The sequence below is a fragment of the Cherax quadricarinatus genome, chromosome 63 (genome assembly GCF_038502225.1).
Source record: "Cherax quadricarinatus isolate ZL_2023a chromosome 63, ASM3850222v1, whole genome shotgun sequence".
NCBI lineage: Eukaryota > Metazoa > Arthropoda > Malacostraca > Decapoda > Parastacidae > Cherax > Cherax quadricarinatus.
This window is the reverse complement of record NC_091354.1, coordinates 17,183,023-17,199,284: the sequence shown is the minus strand read 5'-3', so window position 1 is coordinate 17,199,284 and position 16,262 is coordinate 17,183,023. Positions and strand designations below refer to the sequence as shown.

Genomic DNA, 16,262 nt, shown 5'->3' with positions numbered 1-16,262 from the left:
GAGTACAAATAGGATAGTACGCACTTGCACACACGCACACATACACACACATGCACACAATGCACACAATGCACACAATGCACACATGCACACACGTGCACACATACACGCACAGACACACACACACAGTGTGCATGTGCACACAAAAACAAAAACAAACACTTACCATTACAGTGGAACCCTGGTTTTCGTTCGGTCTGGTTATTGTACAATTCAGTTTTCGACCACTTTTTTTGGTGAAATCCCCCCCCCCCATTTTCATACATCTGCTCGGAAATTGTTCGTACCAGATGTGTCCGCCTGCCCACGGGATGCAGCCGCTCATACATTCATGACTCAGTATGCCTTTGTTACTTGTTCACTAAGAGTGTCCCTCTAGTCTTAACGACATAGTAATAATACTAATACGTAATAATAATCATTCCTGGGCACATCAAATGTCTTATTTTATGTTAATATAGACATTTTCATTAATCCATCTATGATATTTTCTTCAAAATTATATAAGAAACACGTTACATAGCATTTAAACATGCAATGTTTATATGCTATGGAGGGATGGTAGTCGGGTGGAGGGAAAACATTACGTTTCCTCTGGTCCAGCACCAAAGAAAACTTGTATGAATCTGTTGGCCCCCCCTTAATACAAAATGCTTTTGTTTACAATTCTCGAATTATTCATTACTTCTCCCTTTGTTTATGATGGCATCTAAAGGTAGTTGTTGCAAACGATTAAACTCAGTGAACATGGTATGTCAATGGTAATAATATGGCTCTGGGAAGCATTAAATATTGTGTAGCTATGTAAGTAGGTATAGGTATGTAGCCCAGACTACATACCTACATCTACCAGCTACCTACACCTGACTTCCTATAAATAAGTACTACTCACCTCTTGCTCTACATTAAGACTACAAATATTTTAAGATAAGTAATGAATGTACTGTGTATGCATTTTACTTTTATTATGCTCTTTAATGCCTAGTTCTATTACTAACTTAATTTAAGTTAGTGTAAACTTGACAACCCTATGTCTGTTGTGGAATCTATTGTGGCTTTGGGGAAGTCCATGGGGTTGGATGTGAGTGGCCAGGATGTGGAAGAGTTGGTGGACGACCACAGGGAAGAGATAACCACTGAAGAGCTGCAACACAATAGTTATTCTCTAAAAAAAATTTTTTTTGTTAATATTTTTGAGTGTTTCTAGGTAGTAGGTTGGTAGACAGCAATCGCCCAAGGAGGTACTACCGTCCTACCAAGCGAGTGTAAGACAGAAGCCTGTTATTGCTTTACATGATGGTACGAATGCTGTTGTCATTATTCTATCTCAGAAACATGCAAAATTTCAGGTACATCTTGCTACTTCTACTTACACTTAGGTCACACTACACATGCATGTACAAGCATATATATACACATCCCTCTGGGTTTTCTTCTATTTTCTTACTAGTTCTTGTTTATTTCCTCTTATCTCCATAGGAAAGTGGAACAGAATTCTTTCTCTGTAAACTATGTGTGTCGTAAGAGGCGATTAAAATGCCGGGAGCACTATACATTACTAAATTTATGTAGAGAAACTTTTGTTTTTCTGTTTGAGCCACCCTGCTTTGGTAGGATATGGCAGGTGAAAGAAAATTTTTGGGTGCCTGGAATGGATTAATTGGACTAACATTATTTCTTATGGGAAATATTACTTCAGTTTTCATACAAATCAGTTTTTGGCTGACCTTCTATAACGGATTAAAGATGAAAACTGGGGTTCCACTGTAATATCCTCATACATCTACTTCAATTAAGTTTCCATGGATAAACCCTTATTGGCTTAAATTAACATGGTAGAAGTACCGTACATTGCTTAAGCAGTGAGTGAATGATGGTGAATGCTTTCTTCTTTGAGTCACTCTGCCTTTGCAAAAGATGGACATCAGGTTAAAAAAATTAAACTTTCTATCCTGCAATACAAATTTTTTTTTTTTACCACAATGGCTATTTTCCACCAAGCAGGGTGACCCAAAGAAGAAAATACGTATGCCATCATTCATTCGATAGCTGTCTTACCAGAGTCTACATGAACTACAATAAAGTGTGTTATCATGAAAGTTAAAACCCCATAGATACACAAGTGGTAATTTCAACAGCACATACGAAAAAACTTACCCAAGTGCACCAGCAAAGGGCCAGCCTAGAAAAGTGGAGACTGCTGTAGTAAAGATGGCAAGCTCATATGATTGATGATACCAAGCTCCCATAGACATTAATGTCATATACCTAAAAAGGAAAATGAGCAGCTTATTATGTATACAGAAGGACTGCTTTCATTCAAAATTATGTTAACAAAGAACAGAATACATTCATCAAAAGTTGTCTTTCTGCCTCATATTTTTTTGCATAAATTGTTCTGTAATTTATATCTGATCAGAAGTATTGTTATACACCTGAGTCCTGGTGATAATGAGGAGGAAGATAGCACACATCTTCTAGAATGAACCTGGAAAGCTCTACAAACTGTTCCTGGCCAACTAAATCATAGTGTCTTGGTAGGACTGCATGTCTCAAACACCAATAGCCTGACTGACAATGCCTGATCAACCAACCAGGCCTTAAGCTGATGACTCCAAGACTCATCATTTAGCCATTATTTTTTTTAACCCCTGATCTGAAACTTGTCCACAGGATCTAAGAATTTAAAAAAAAAAATTATTTTTTATTATGAAATGGCAGAGAATCCTTTGCTGAAGGTAATAAAACAAAAAATATGAAATCTGATGGAAAATTGACAATATTATGCTATCGCGAATTTTGCTGCATCGTAGATATTTACGCAACCGATTTTGCCCACTTTGATTCCTATTTTAAGCCAATTACATTGTTCCAATTGACCAAATTCTTAGCTATTTCACTAGTATCACTTCTATTTTATTGACTGAGCACAAGAAACTGCCCAATCAACTATTTCAACTACCCAATAAAGTGATTAGATATTGGTAATTTGGCCAATTTCACACAAAGTTCAAAATATTCTGATCTCAAAATAGGCTCCAAAATAAACAATGCAAGCATTCCTGGCACTAAAATAACACTTCCTCTGTTTATTAGTTATGTTTCCAGGCTTTACACATGAATTCTATTCTTATTTTTTATTCACAAAGAACTTTTATTCACACCAAACAAAAGAAGATTTACTGCTATGCAATATTGTAATAATTGTATAAATAACATCAACACATTTGTTAATGCACATTAGACCCACCAGCTGATGTGTATTGGATTTGTGATGCGATTTGTTTACGCTTGAACTTCAGAAAAAAATCGAACATTTCCTCTATTTGGAGCTCAATTTCAAGCTATGTTCTACTAAAACCAATTAAAATCATCTTTATTTCTGTAATATATCTTCCATTCTTACAAATGAGACCAAGAAACCGTGAATAGCCATAAAAACCATATGAACATCCACTGCAAAGTTGCTGTTTTAATCCAAAAACACAGTCTCAGTTTTTTTTTGTCATTATTCACCGTGTGCTGCAGGATTTATTTTATATGGTGTACACTTACCACATAGATGCATTCCCTCACATTTATTTTGTTTTATTAACACACTGGCCGTCTCCCACCAAGGTAGGGTGACCCCATCACTGTCTCGCCAGAGGTGTGCTTACACTACAGTTATAAAACTGCAACATTAACACCCCTCCTTCAGAGTGCAAACACTGTACTTCCCATCTCCAAGACTCAAGTCCAGCCTGCTGGTTTCCATGATTCCCTTCATAAATGTTACCCTGCTCACATTCCAACAGCATGTCAAGTCCTAAAAACCATTTGTCTCCATTTGCTCCTATCTAACATGCTCATGCATGCTTGCTGGAAGTTCAAGCCCCTCACATACAAAACCTTCTTTACCCCCTCCCTCCAACCTCTCCTGGGCTGACCCCTACCCCACCTTCCCTCCACTCCAGATTTATACACTTTCTAAGTCATTCTATTTCCTTCCATCTCTCATATCTAGGCCCATATTTACTGCTCACAGCTTATCTGAGTGAGGTGAGCTCATGACATAGTACTATGGCACTGACCCTCAAGGAGTTAAATTTCAGCACCCACTGAACGTTGGAAAAATCTTTTTGGATTTAAACAAAAACTGAAAACACAATAGATGTACTTAATTCATTTATGAACACTTTTTTTGATAAACAAACATGATGTCCAGTTGTCACCACAAAATCAACAACAGTATTCAGTAGGGCTTTATCACAAGAGAGAAATGACAAATAATAAAGAACTATCATTACTATACACAGATAAAACTTACATAGCAAAACTGGAAGGAAGATATGCAGTGGAGGATATAAACATGCCAGCAGAGAATACCAAGATGCCCAGTGTCAGTCTGCCAACATTTGCTCCAAACTCCTTGCATATTCCTCTGAAACAATATGCAACAGCAATGCCTGAGAATTTAAAGTATAATAATTTTTCCATCTGTTGCAATTCTTTTCACATAAAAATGATAGTTGCTCAATCAGTTTTATGCAAATGTATACTGCACTGCTTGCTTACTATTAAACTAAATGCAAAATATTTGAGAACAAATTTCTGCAGTCATACTGGTATATTACATTACATACTAATGGGATGAAATATGAACACATACAATATGAAATAATTATATAACTATTGTGTTACTATAAAACATACTGGAGGGCCCCACTTATACAGTGGGTTAGGTTCCGGGCTACCGCTGTAAAGTGAAACAGCCCTCTCTTTTTTTTCACTTTAAAATGCGTATAAAAGCCTGATAACATGTTTACACTATCATATATTAAGTGAGCAATACAGCTAGGCCTAAAAAATGCATATACAGTACAAACATTATTTACCTTATAATATTTTTGTCCTTAGCTCATAGTGAGTGGTGAATATATTTATTGTAGTTAGTCTGAAAAAATGAAGAATGGGCATAACTGAAGGCCACTGCATTAGCGAAATGCTGTAAAGCGAAGCACTGTAAAATGAAACCCTCCTGTACATAAAGATATTCAATACCTGGTACTTTAGAAAATGTGAATAAAGAGCAAATATATAATGCTAATTTGTTTTCAGAAATTTTATAAGAATGAAAAAAGATTCTGAAAAAAATTAGTCAAAATTTTTTACTGTGTTCTGAAAAAGTTTACACAAAATGCACATGCACAGTACTGTATTAGATGTTTATCTTAAGATTCCTAGTATCTAAACCAAGATTAACTCAGGTAGGTATGAGGAGCACTCTACCATACTACAGTATCTCAAAAATAATACTACTTCATGAAATTGGGTAATTAGAAATGAGGGTAGCTAGCAACTCTGATCACAGCTCACTCCGAGGAGTTGTCCACACTCAAGAGTTAGTTGTATGGTGAATTAATCTCCCACGAAGCTACTTCTAAAATAATTCAGTACAATCTACCATGCCATGATCCTATAGGATACTAGTAGCAACAGCCTGGTTGAAAAAAAAAAAAAAAAAGCCTGGCTTCAGGCCAGGCTGCAAGGGTGGAACCCTAGAAATCAATAATAGATATATTGCAGGTATACTGTTGCCTGCAGCCTTCATCACATTGTATTTACAGGACAAAATTTCTATAACTTCAGGAACTGCATACATAAGATCTGAACAAATCACTTAGAATTTACAATATCCACGTTTTTTTATACCAATGTGAAGCTCAAACAGTAATTAAGAATACAAGTGTGAAAAGTAGTACAGCTCACATTAACAAATGTTTGTATTGGTGAAAAACTTTCATTTGAACAGTTTTCCCCAAAACAGCCTTGTTAAAGGAAGTCTCCATATAGCAGATTATTTCAAAGTTTTCTAAAATACAGCATCATAATTTTAATTAACACAGTTCACAATTTCTACTCAAGGAGCAATTGACTGCCAGTTAATGGAGTGTCTTTCTTCATATGCTGAGATACCCAGCTACTTAACCCCTGTACCAACATCTCAGCCAAGGCAGGTCTGGCAAAGCGTTGGTGCCTGGGACACGGATGCTTCAAACTCACTGTACCTTGGCTGTCCCTATGGTCCCTCAGAATACCTTTGGTCATCTAGGAAGGGTTAAATTATGTGACAGGATTCTTTCATTTCTCCAGGGTAAGAAAAAGTATAATAATCAATACAATGCCTTGGTATGGCCCATGTTTTGCTGACTGAAGGGGACTTTCTAAGATAATGAGACTGCAGCACAAGGTTAAATAAATATCCCTTGAAAAAAGTTCTGATCTGCTTCAATCAAATGACACAAGTCTGGTGAAATAAATATTACTCTAAATAATAGGGAAAGGGTAAAAAGCTACAACAAGCATCAATTTCACTAACAGGGACTGTAATGGGTATAGTATACAGTAGAAAGATTAAATATTGAGACTGAGATAACAATTATTGACTGAATACACAATTTAAGCATATTTGAAAAACTGGAAAGGTACTAGAAGAGAAAAATATAATGAAAATTTAAATACAAAGAAAGACCTATAAACAAGCTTTCCAGGAATATGAAATAAAGAATATGTTTCTCAGCATTATATAATCTATTAACTACAATGAGATATATAATACTTTGTTTAATAAGCATTACATAATCTATTAACTATGAGATAATAAATACCTGTAGAAGTAGAGTTCACAGCTTGAGCAGCCCAAAGCCAACATGCATCGTATAAAGAAGAATACAAGCATACGGTTTGATTGTAACAGACTGGAATATATCCACCCAGGTACTGCATGGATGAGAAGGTATGTGTAGGAGCGGAGGGCATACTGGGGAGCATATTCCCATGTCTGGAATCCTTTTCCAAACAACAAATAATGTGTCTGCAAAAAATTACAAGTAATTATTTATTTAAACAACAATAACATCACAGAAAAATGCATTAAGAGACTGAAGACAATGTATGTATGTAGAAGACCCTTGACTCAATTGGCAACACACTTGCCTGACACACTGAGTGTCTGTGGTTCAATTCCCAGCATGGGTGGAAACTTTGGGCATGTTTCCTTACACCAGCTGTTCCTGTTCACCTAGTAGTAAGTAGGTACCTGGGGGTTAGTTGACTCGTGTGGGTTACATTCTGGAGGACAAGATTTAAGGACTCCAATGGAAATAAGACAGACAGTCCTTGATGACACACTGACTTTCTTGGGTTATCCAGGGCAGCTAACCATCTGGGTTAAAAATCTGAAGAACTCTTATCTTACACCTGTACATTATTGGTGTTTATTTTCACATTTGATGTAAGTGAACATGTCACTGCTTGTCAGTTGGGGACAATTATGCATGCGACTTTGTCATTACCTCTTAGCACGAGATAATAAGGGTACTCTGCTATTAATAACTCAATGTCATAATTATTCATTATGTATTTTATTTATTTCTTTTTTAACATGTTGGACGTCTCTCACCGAGGCAGAGTGACCCGAAAAAGAAACTTTCACCATAATTCACAGTGTCTTGCCAGAGGCATGCAGATACAGCAGTTTATATGTCCCTCTAAACAGCAAATATCCCAAACCCCTCCTTTAGAATGCAGGCACTGTATTTCCCACCTCCAGGATTCAAGTCTGGCCTGGTGGAAGTGTCCATTCAAATTTAACTATCTCCTTAAACAGTAAGTGTAGCTACTACTTTGCAAACTGCCAGGTACAGCAATCTCTCTCTCCATACTCACTCAGAGGTCAGTTGGTGCTTGTCACTAACCAGGGAAGATTGGGAGCTAGATTTCCCCATCACTAACACAGCCACACATGCAAACACCGTCTACATAATATCATTTTTAGAGCTTAGAATTTCAGAGAATTGTCTTGTGTCTGCAGCCTATGTTCACCATGTGGACTTTGATTCTGACAGCCATATTCCTTGTGGATGCACCCTGTGAGAACATTGGTTGTGCAATGTCTAAGTCCATTTTCAACTTGGTTCACATGTGAAGGGAAGATTTAGTCTTTGAGAAAGGTTGTAGTATCTACATAATAAGATATGAAGACTTTCTTTGCATCCTGTTCTGTATGGACTTGGAGTGTGGTCTTCTCGTCTCCTCTATAATTTCTCAATTAACTGTACGTAATTTTATAATGGTGCAGAATGGACCGAGCACTGTCTACAGTTTGCTGTGCTAAATTTGTGTTATTTATAAACTGTTTCAGTCAACAGTATTTCTATTTTTCAGAAAAGACAAAATAATACAAGAAAACAATAAAAGAAGAGGAAAACAACATTTACCTGAAGGCAACAATAAGAAAAATAAATCTTAAAGGATTACCAAGTGTTATATGTCAGGTAAATAAAGAAAAAAAAAAGATTAATGGGGCAAAATTACACCTTTTTACTTCTATAAAGACTACTGAGACCAGCTGGTCTATTGCAGCATTTCAGTCAAAATTATTAATAATGATTCACTTGCTTAAGAAAGCCAATTATATTAAGTTATTATCTCCACTGTTTTTAAGGACATAGCTAGGTCTAAAAGGATTAACAACAGCTCTGAGGAGACTGCAGGCACCCACACCATCCCTAATAGATATTGTAGTAGTTTTAATAAAGCACACGTGGGCAAGACTGAGAGCAATTTGTCTCTACGCATATATGAACATTCGTTTGGTGTACCAATACAGTAACCAACAACGCCTGTGTTTTACATAGTAACATGGCTTCACACTATATGAACCAGCTCAAAGTAAGCATGGTTATCATTGAAAAAAAAAAAGACAAGAACACTAGAAAATACCTGGAATCAGAACTCATTCATACCACAGACAATTACCCAAAACCAAATTAGTTTCTACAGTACTCTCCTGACCTGATGTAGTTAGGTTTGCATCTCACATCTGCTAGTCACTCCCCAACCATGTATTATGCTTACACTGAACAGCAATGTAGAGGCTTGAAAAAGCTTGGGCTCCTGGCAAAATATTACCCAATGAAGGCTACCATTCTGCCTAAGTTCCTTTTTATTATTTAATTAGAACCTAAGTTACTTAAAGTCATTTAACTATAGTATATAATACTCAAATAGAGCACACAATATACATGTAATAATGAAAAAATTCTAACAAATTATTCAAGTACACATCAATAAAAATAATCTGTAAATGAAAATGAAAAAAAAACTCACTGGTTCCCAATAATTGTATGTTTCATCACAGTCATTAATGAGAGCCCATATGGCAGCACAGAGTCGAGCTGAGAGCAGAGCTTTGAGAGCTGTGTATGAACTGGGTGTCCAAGGCTCCACTATGCCTACTATGTTTCCTCCTCCATCTTCCTTGTGCTTCCTAAAAGGAAATTAAGCTTTTTTTTACATGACTTCACTAGAAACAAGCTTACAGACCTATCAGTTATAATAATGATAATTATTATTTTTTTTTTTATTATCACACTGGCCGATTCCCACCAAGGCAGGGTGGCCCGAAAAAGAAAAACTTTCACCATCATTCACTCCATCACTGTCTTGCCAGAAGGGTGCTTTACACTACAGTTTTTAAACTGCAACATTAACACCCCTCCTTCAGAGTGCAGGCACTGTACTTCCCATCTCCAGGACTCAAGTCCGGCCTGCCGGTTTCCCTGAACCCCTTCATAAATGTTACTTTGCTCACACTCCAACAGCACGTCAAGTATTAAAAATCATTTGTCTCCATTCACTCCTATCAAACACGCTCACGCATGCCTGCTGGAAGTCCAAGCCCCTCGCACACAAAACCTCCTTTACCCCCTCTCTCCAACCTTTCCTAGGCCGACCCCTACCCCGCCTTCCTTCCACTACAGACTGATACACTCTTGAAGTCATTCTGTTTCGCTCCATTCTCTCTACATGTCCGAACCACCTCAACAACCCTTCCTCAGCCCTCTGGACAACAGTTTTGGTAATCCCGCACCTCCTCCTAACTTCCAAACTACGAATTCTCTGCATTATATTCACACCACACATTGCCCTCAGACATGACATCTCCACTGCCTCCAGCCTTCTCCTCGCTGCAACATTCATCACCCATGCTTCACACCCATATAAGAGCGTTGGTAAAACTATACTCTCATACATTCCCCTCTTTGCCTCCAAGGACAAAGTTCTTTGTCTCCACAGACTCCTAAGTGCACCACTCACTCTTTTCCCCTCATCAATTCTATGATTCACCTCATCTTTCATAGACCCATCCGCTGACACATCCACTCCCAAATATCTGAATACATTCACCTCCTCCATACTCTCTCCCTCCAATCTGATATTCAATCTTTCATCACCTAATCTTTTTGTTATCCTCATAACCTTACTCTTTCCTGTATTCACCTTCAATTTTCTTCTTTTGCACACCCTACCAAATTCATCCACCAATCTCTGCAACTTCTCTTCAGAATCTCCCAAGAGCACAGTGTCATCAGCAAAGAGCAGCTGATAATAATAATAATAATATAATAAAAAAGAAGTGCTAAACCAAAAGGGTTATACAGTGCTACAGGGCAGGGAAGGATGCAGGGGTATTGGTTAGCAAGAGGGAGAGGGATGATTATTAGGTTATGGAGTGCAGCGGGGCAGTGGATAGTGCAGGGGTAGAGGGTAGCAAGAGATTGTGGTAGAAAGGACTGAGGGGAGTGCTAAAGGCATCATCATCAGAGTTTGTGTAGTAAATCAGTTGCTGTCAAAGTTAATAAGTGTGTCTAGATTAAAGGAGAGTCCATCAGCAAGAAGGGAAGGTAAAAAAAGAAAGGGCAGCGGAGATGACGTTGGAGGTAAATTCTGCATGCTTGCTGATAGAGTGGGCAGTCCAACAGAATGTGGCTAACAGATACTGGAACCTGAGAATTCTCAAGAGAGAGGAATAGGGTACCTCTCCATGAGATACCCGTGAGTAAGACGAGTGTGGCTGACACGAAGACGGGAGAGAGTAGTCTCCCAACCTTGACATTGATGACAAGAAGATGGCCAGAAACCTATCCAGTGGACCCCCAACCAACGAAGGCATCATCTAACAAAGCGTTTTAGCGTAAAAGCTTTGGCCCGACCAACAATGAAAAACTTGACTAACATCATTCGTCCTGAACGCGTCCATGCGGCCTTGTGGCCTGAGCATGCTTTAGCTGCCCTGCCTTCAGTTAGTGTGTCAATGTTTACAAGCCAGTGCGGTCACTTCCACGCACACATTCAGTACATTTTGTACTATTCCAGTGTTTTTAGTGCTTGTAACTGCTAAATAAGCCACCATGGGCCCAAAGAAAGTTTCTAGTGCCAAACCTGTGGTAAAAAGGGTGAGAATTACAATTAAAATGAAGGAGATAATCACAAAGTATGAAACTGGAGTGTGTGTCTCTGAGCTGGGCACGTTGTATAACAAACCCCAATCAACCATCGCTACTATCTTGGCCAACAGAAAGGCAATCAAGGTAGCTGTTGTTGCGAAAGGTGCAAGTATGTTTTTGAAACACAGATTGCAAGTACTCGAAGATGTTGAGAGACTGTTATTGGTGTGGATAAATGAAAAACAGATATCAGGAGATAGCATCTCTCAATCAATCATGTGTGAAAAGGCAAGGCAGTTGCATGACGACTGAATTAAAAAAAAGGCCTACAACTAGTGGTGATGCGAGTGAATTTAAGGCCAGCAAAGGTTGGTTTGAGAGATTTAAGAATTGTAGTGGCATACAGTGTGGTAAACCATGGTGAGGCTGCCAGTTCGGACCAAAAAGTGGATGAAAAATATATGTGCGGGAATTCAAGGAGTACATAGAGGCTGAAAGATTAAAATCCCAACAAGTCATACCATGGGTTCTGTCCCTGCCCGTGGTATGGTTTGTTTGCAATCGTGTCATTACGATTTCATGAGTCATGACCCCAACAAGTGTTTAATGTGACGAAACAGGTCTGTTTTGGAAGAAAATGCCAAACAGGACCTACATTACACAGGAGAAAAAAGCACTCCCAGGACACTAGCCTATGAAGGACAGGGTTACTTTAATGTTGTGTAGTAATGCTAGTGGGGATTGCAAAGTGTAGCTTCTACTTGTTTATCACTCTGAAACTCCCAGTGTGTTCAAGAAAAACAATGTTATCAAGGCTAATTTATATGTGATGTGGAGGGCAAACAGTAAGGCATGGGTCACTAGGGACATTTTCTATGACTGGTTTTATCATGTGTTTGGCCCCACTGTGAAAAATTACCTCCTGGAAAATAAATTGGACCTGAAGTGCCTCCTGGTATTAGACAATGCTCCTGCTCATCCTTCAGAGTTGCCAGATCAAATTTCCGGGGACTTGAGTTTTATAAATAAAAGTGAAGTTTTTGCCTCCTAATACCACTCCTCTTCTCCAGCTCATGGACCAGAAGGTCATTTCAAATTTCAAAAAACTGTACACCAAAGCAATGTTTCAAAAGTGCTTTCAAGTGACCTCAGACACTTAATTGACCCTAAGAGACTTTTGGAAAGATTACTTTAGTATCCTCAATTGCATAAACCTTATAGGTAAGGCTAGGAAGGGAGTGACTAACAGGACCTTGAACTCTGCTTGAAGGAAATTGTGGCCAGAATGTGTAGAAGAGAGGGATTTTGAAGGGTTTGGGGCTAACCCTGAGAAGCCTATGCCAGTTGTGGAATCTATTGTGGCATTGGGGAAGCCCAAGGGGTTGGAGGTTTGTGGGGAGGATGTGGAAGAGTTGGTGGAGGACAACGATGAAGAACTAACCACTGATGAGCTGGAAGAGCATCTGCAACAGCAAGAGGACACAACTGAGGAAATTGTTTCAGAGGAGGGGAAAGAGAACTGGAGGAAGTTGCCTTCTTCAAAGATTAAGGAAATTTGTGCAAAGTGGGCTGACGTGCAAACCTTTATGGATGAAAATCACCCTGACACAACTATTGCAAGCCGTGCTGGTGACTTTTACAATGACTTTGTTGTGGCACATTTTAGGAAAATCTTAAAAGGAATGCGAGGTACAGAGCTCTATGGAAACATTTTTGGTGCAACAGAGGTCCAGTGACTCTCAAGTTGTTCCCCAGTGGCATTAAAAGAAGAAGGGAAGTAAGCCTGGAAAAGGACTTGCTACCTAAAGTCCTAATGGAAGGGGATGCCCCTTCCAAAAAATAATACACCTCCATCTCCCCTCTTCCCATCTCATCACTACATCTTCAACAAAGGTAAGTGTCACTTATTCTTCATTTAGTACAGCACATGTATTTATTGTGCATGTATCCTTCTTTTTCTGTGTAGGAAAATGTATATTTCATGTGAAAACATTTTTTTTTTCATACTTTTGGGTGTCTGGAATGAATTAATTGCATTTCTATTATTTCTTATGGGAAAATTAATTCGACTAACGATAAATTCAACTAACGACAAGCTCTGTGGAATGGATTAATAACATTGCTCGAGGGTCCACTGTACTCGGTTTAATAGAATGAAGTTTGTTATGGAGCAGATCAGACCAACGTTGTTGCCAACAAGTGCTAAGGTGGGTAGCAAATACAGCAAAATAGTCTGCGAATGTAACACCTCTATATGAAACTGGGAGGCCATGTACTGCTGACCACACAGCAGTGTCTGCCTGTTCGTTGCCCTGTACGTCAACATGACCAGGGGCCTAACAAAAAAACATCTTTGTGCTTGGTAGAGATACGGCATAACCAAAGTTGGATATGAAGAACAAGGGGGTGAGGTATATCAAATTTTTGTATAGCCAGTAAAGCACTATGGGAGTCTGGAATGACCACAAATGGTGACACAGGCACAGATGCAATACAGTAAGTGCTACAAGAATGGCATACAATTCAGCTGTAAAAATGCTAGCCGAGGATAATAAATGCCCTCACATGACACTGTCCGGAAACACAGATACAAGTGTTTATTCTTTGCATAGTTAAATGCAAACTGACACATTGTATCCCAGTATAATGCTGTTTTAATGGCATAAAATTTCCATAAATACATTTAACTTTGAGATTTTTAAATTTAATTTGTATAAGTGTTGCTTATGCATGCCATTTGAACTTAAAAGTTTAAATTAATTATATACAGTGGACCCCAGGATATCAGCCAAGTTGAAGATTGAGACACTTATGCAGCATATGGGAATCTTTATTCAGGAAACGTTTCGCCACACAGTGGCTTCATCAGTCCAATACAAAGAGGAAGGCGTAAGGAGAGTAGTAGTATGAGGTGATCAGTCCCTCAGCCTGGAGTCGATGTGTTCAGTCCATCAATCTTGTAGAATGTACAGCATAGGGCCGTAGACATGGCTTATATACTGTAGTGAGGTGAGGAGAAGCAGGCGGAGGCGGGGTCATAGTGGTACCATCCACTAGTCGAAGTAGGTCTTCGTCCAAAGGTTGAACAAGTGTTGAAGAATTCTTTGTAACAAGATCCCATGATGCTGCAGTGTCTGACAGTTGTGATGAATGGTTTGAAAAACCGACAAGTTGAAGATTGAGACACTTGTTACAAAGAATTCTTCAACACTTGTTCAACCTTTGGACGAAGACCTACTTCGACTAGTGGATGGTACCACTATGACCCCGCCTCCGCCTGCTTCACCTCACCTCACTACAGTATATAAGCCACGTCTATGGCCCTATGCTGTACATTCTACAAGATTGATGGACTGAACACATCGACTCCAGGCTGAGGGACTGATCACCTCATACTCCTCCTCTCCTTACGCCTTCCTCTTTGTATTGGACTGATGAAGCCACTGTGTGGCAAAACGTTTCCTGAATAAAGATTCCCATATGCTGCATAAGTGTCTCAATCTTCAACTTGTCGGTTTTTCAAACCATTCATCACAAATATCAGCCAAATCGGATTTCAGCCACCTTTTTGGCTGAAATTCTATCCTGGATTTCGGCTGGCAACTTGGAAATCAGCCATATTGGACATTTCTACCTGCCATGCTGCCTGCATGAGTCAGTCTGGCTGTCTCTCTCCGGTCTGTGAGCAACATTCTACACATTCATCCAAACATTTAGTTATAATCCATTGATTTTTCTTGGTTGTTTATTGAGTACGACTGCAAAATAAGCCACCATGGGCCCAAAGAAAGTTCCTAGTGCCAGCCCTGACCAAGCTGAAACAAGCCATATCTGCAACATGTTCAGTGACAAAACCTTGTCCCACTTCAGGCAAATCTTAGATGCCAGAACCAGACCTCTTTGGACATTTTTGTTGTGTGACAGGGGTGCAGCAACTCTCAAGCTGGTCCTACTGCCAGTAAAAGACAAAGAAGGGAAGTAACCCTGGATAGGGACTTGATATCTGAATTCCTTATGGAGGGGGATTCCCCTTCCAAACAATAGTCAGTCCTCCCATCTCCTCCTCTCTGTCTTCCATACACCAACAAGAATCTTCAATAAAGGTAAATGTGATGTTAAATGTTCATTTATCCATTTCATTAGTCATATTATTTAGTTCTCATTATTTTGTGTATATAAAACTATAGTTAATCTTTAAAAAAATGTTTTTTTTAATATTTTTGGGTGTCTGGAATGGATTAATTGTATTTACATTAATTCTTATGGGATATATTACTTCGGTTTTCGGCCTTTTTGGATTAAGGCCGACCTTCTGGAACGGATTACAGCCAAAATCCAGGGTTCCACTGTATTATATAGGTCCCCTAATGGAAATCAGTCACACTGACTACTGAATTATACTAGGTTAAATTCTACATAATATAAAACAAAACAGAGTAACAGTTGCAAAATATGCACTAAATATGCAGTTAAAAAGCTAAATTGGCTTTAAAAATAGGTTGGTTAAATATGAGTGAGAAGTGTTAGGTTTAAAAAGGATTTGCCTAGCATAGGCCATGAGACCTGCTGCAGGGCTCTTCTATTCTTGTGTTCCTATAAGTATTAAATAAAAATTACTAGTTTTTTGTTGTGTTTTAAGTGCTTTTTGTTGTTGTTGTATTTTGTTCTTCACATAAGCTCCATACTTAAACTGGGTGCATGAGATGTTGTGCATACTTTGGGCTTTAAATAGTGTTGCAAGGTTTTTCAAAACATTCCCAAAAAGTACCATAGTCTGAAAAATTATACAGTAGCAACAGATGTATAGTAAAACAATAGAACTATATAAAAAGAGCAGTAGTAATATAATAGAACAATTGTAGTAGTATAGTAGGAGTGTAGTATATTAGAACACCAGCAGTGTTGTAGAACAGTAGTAATGCAGTAGTAAAACAGTAGGAGTATTACAGCAGTAGTGGTATATTTGATCAGCAGTGGCATAACAGTAGT

At 38.5% G+C, this 16,262-nt stretch overlaps 1 protein-coding gene across 2 annotated transcripts in view; it reads right to left on the bottom strand.

Moving 5' to 3' along the window:
• Nucleotides 1-16,262, bottom strand: part of Alg9 (alpha-1,2-mannosyltransferase Alg9) — a 106,364-nt gene that overhangs the window by 85,720 nt on the left and 4,382 nt on the right. For both annotated transcript variants that reach the window (XM_070098668.1, XM_070098667.1), the window contains exons 2-5: nucleotides 9,154-9,313; nucleotides 6,651-6,856; nucleotides 4,310-4,423; nucleotides 2,158-2,268 (exon numbers count right to left, since the gene is read on the bottom strand). In XM_070098668.1, the coding sequence (XP_069954769.1) occupies nucleotides 2,158-2,268; nucleotides 4,310-4,423; nucleotides 6,651-6,856; nucleotides 9,154-9,313 (591 nt within the window). The remainder of the gene's footprint in view (nucleotides 1-2,157; nucleotides 2,269-4,309; nucleotides 4,424-6,650; nucleotides 6,857-9,153; nucleotides 9,314-16,262) is intronic.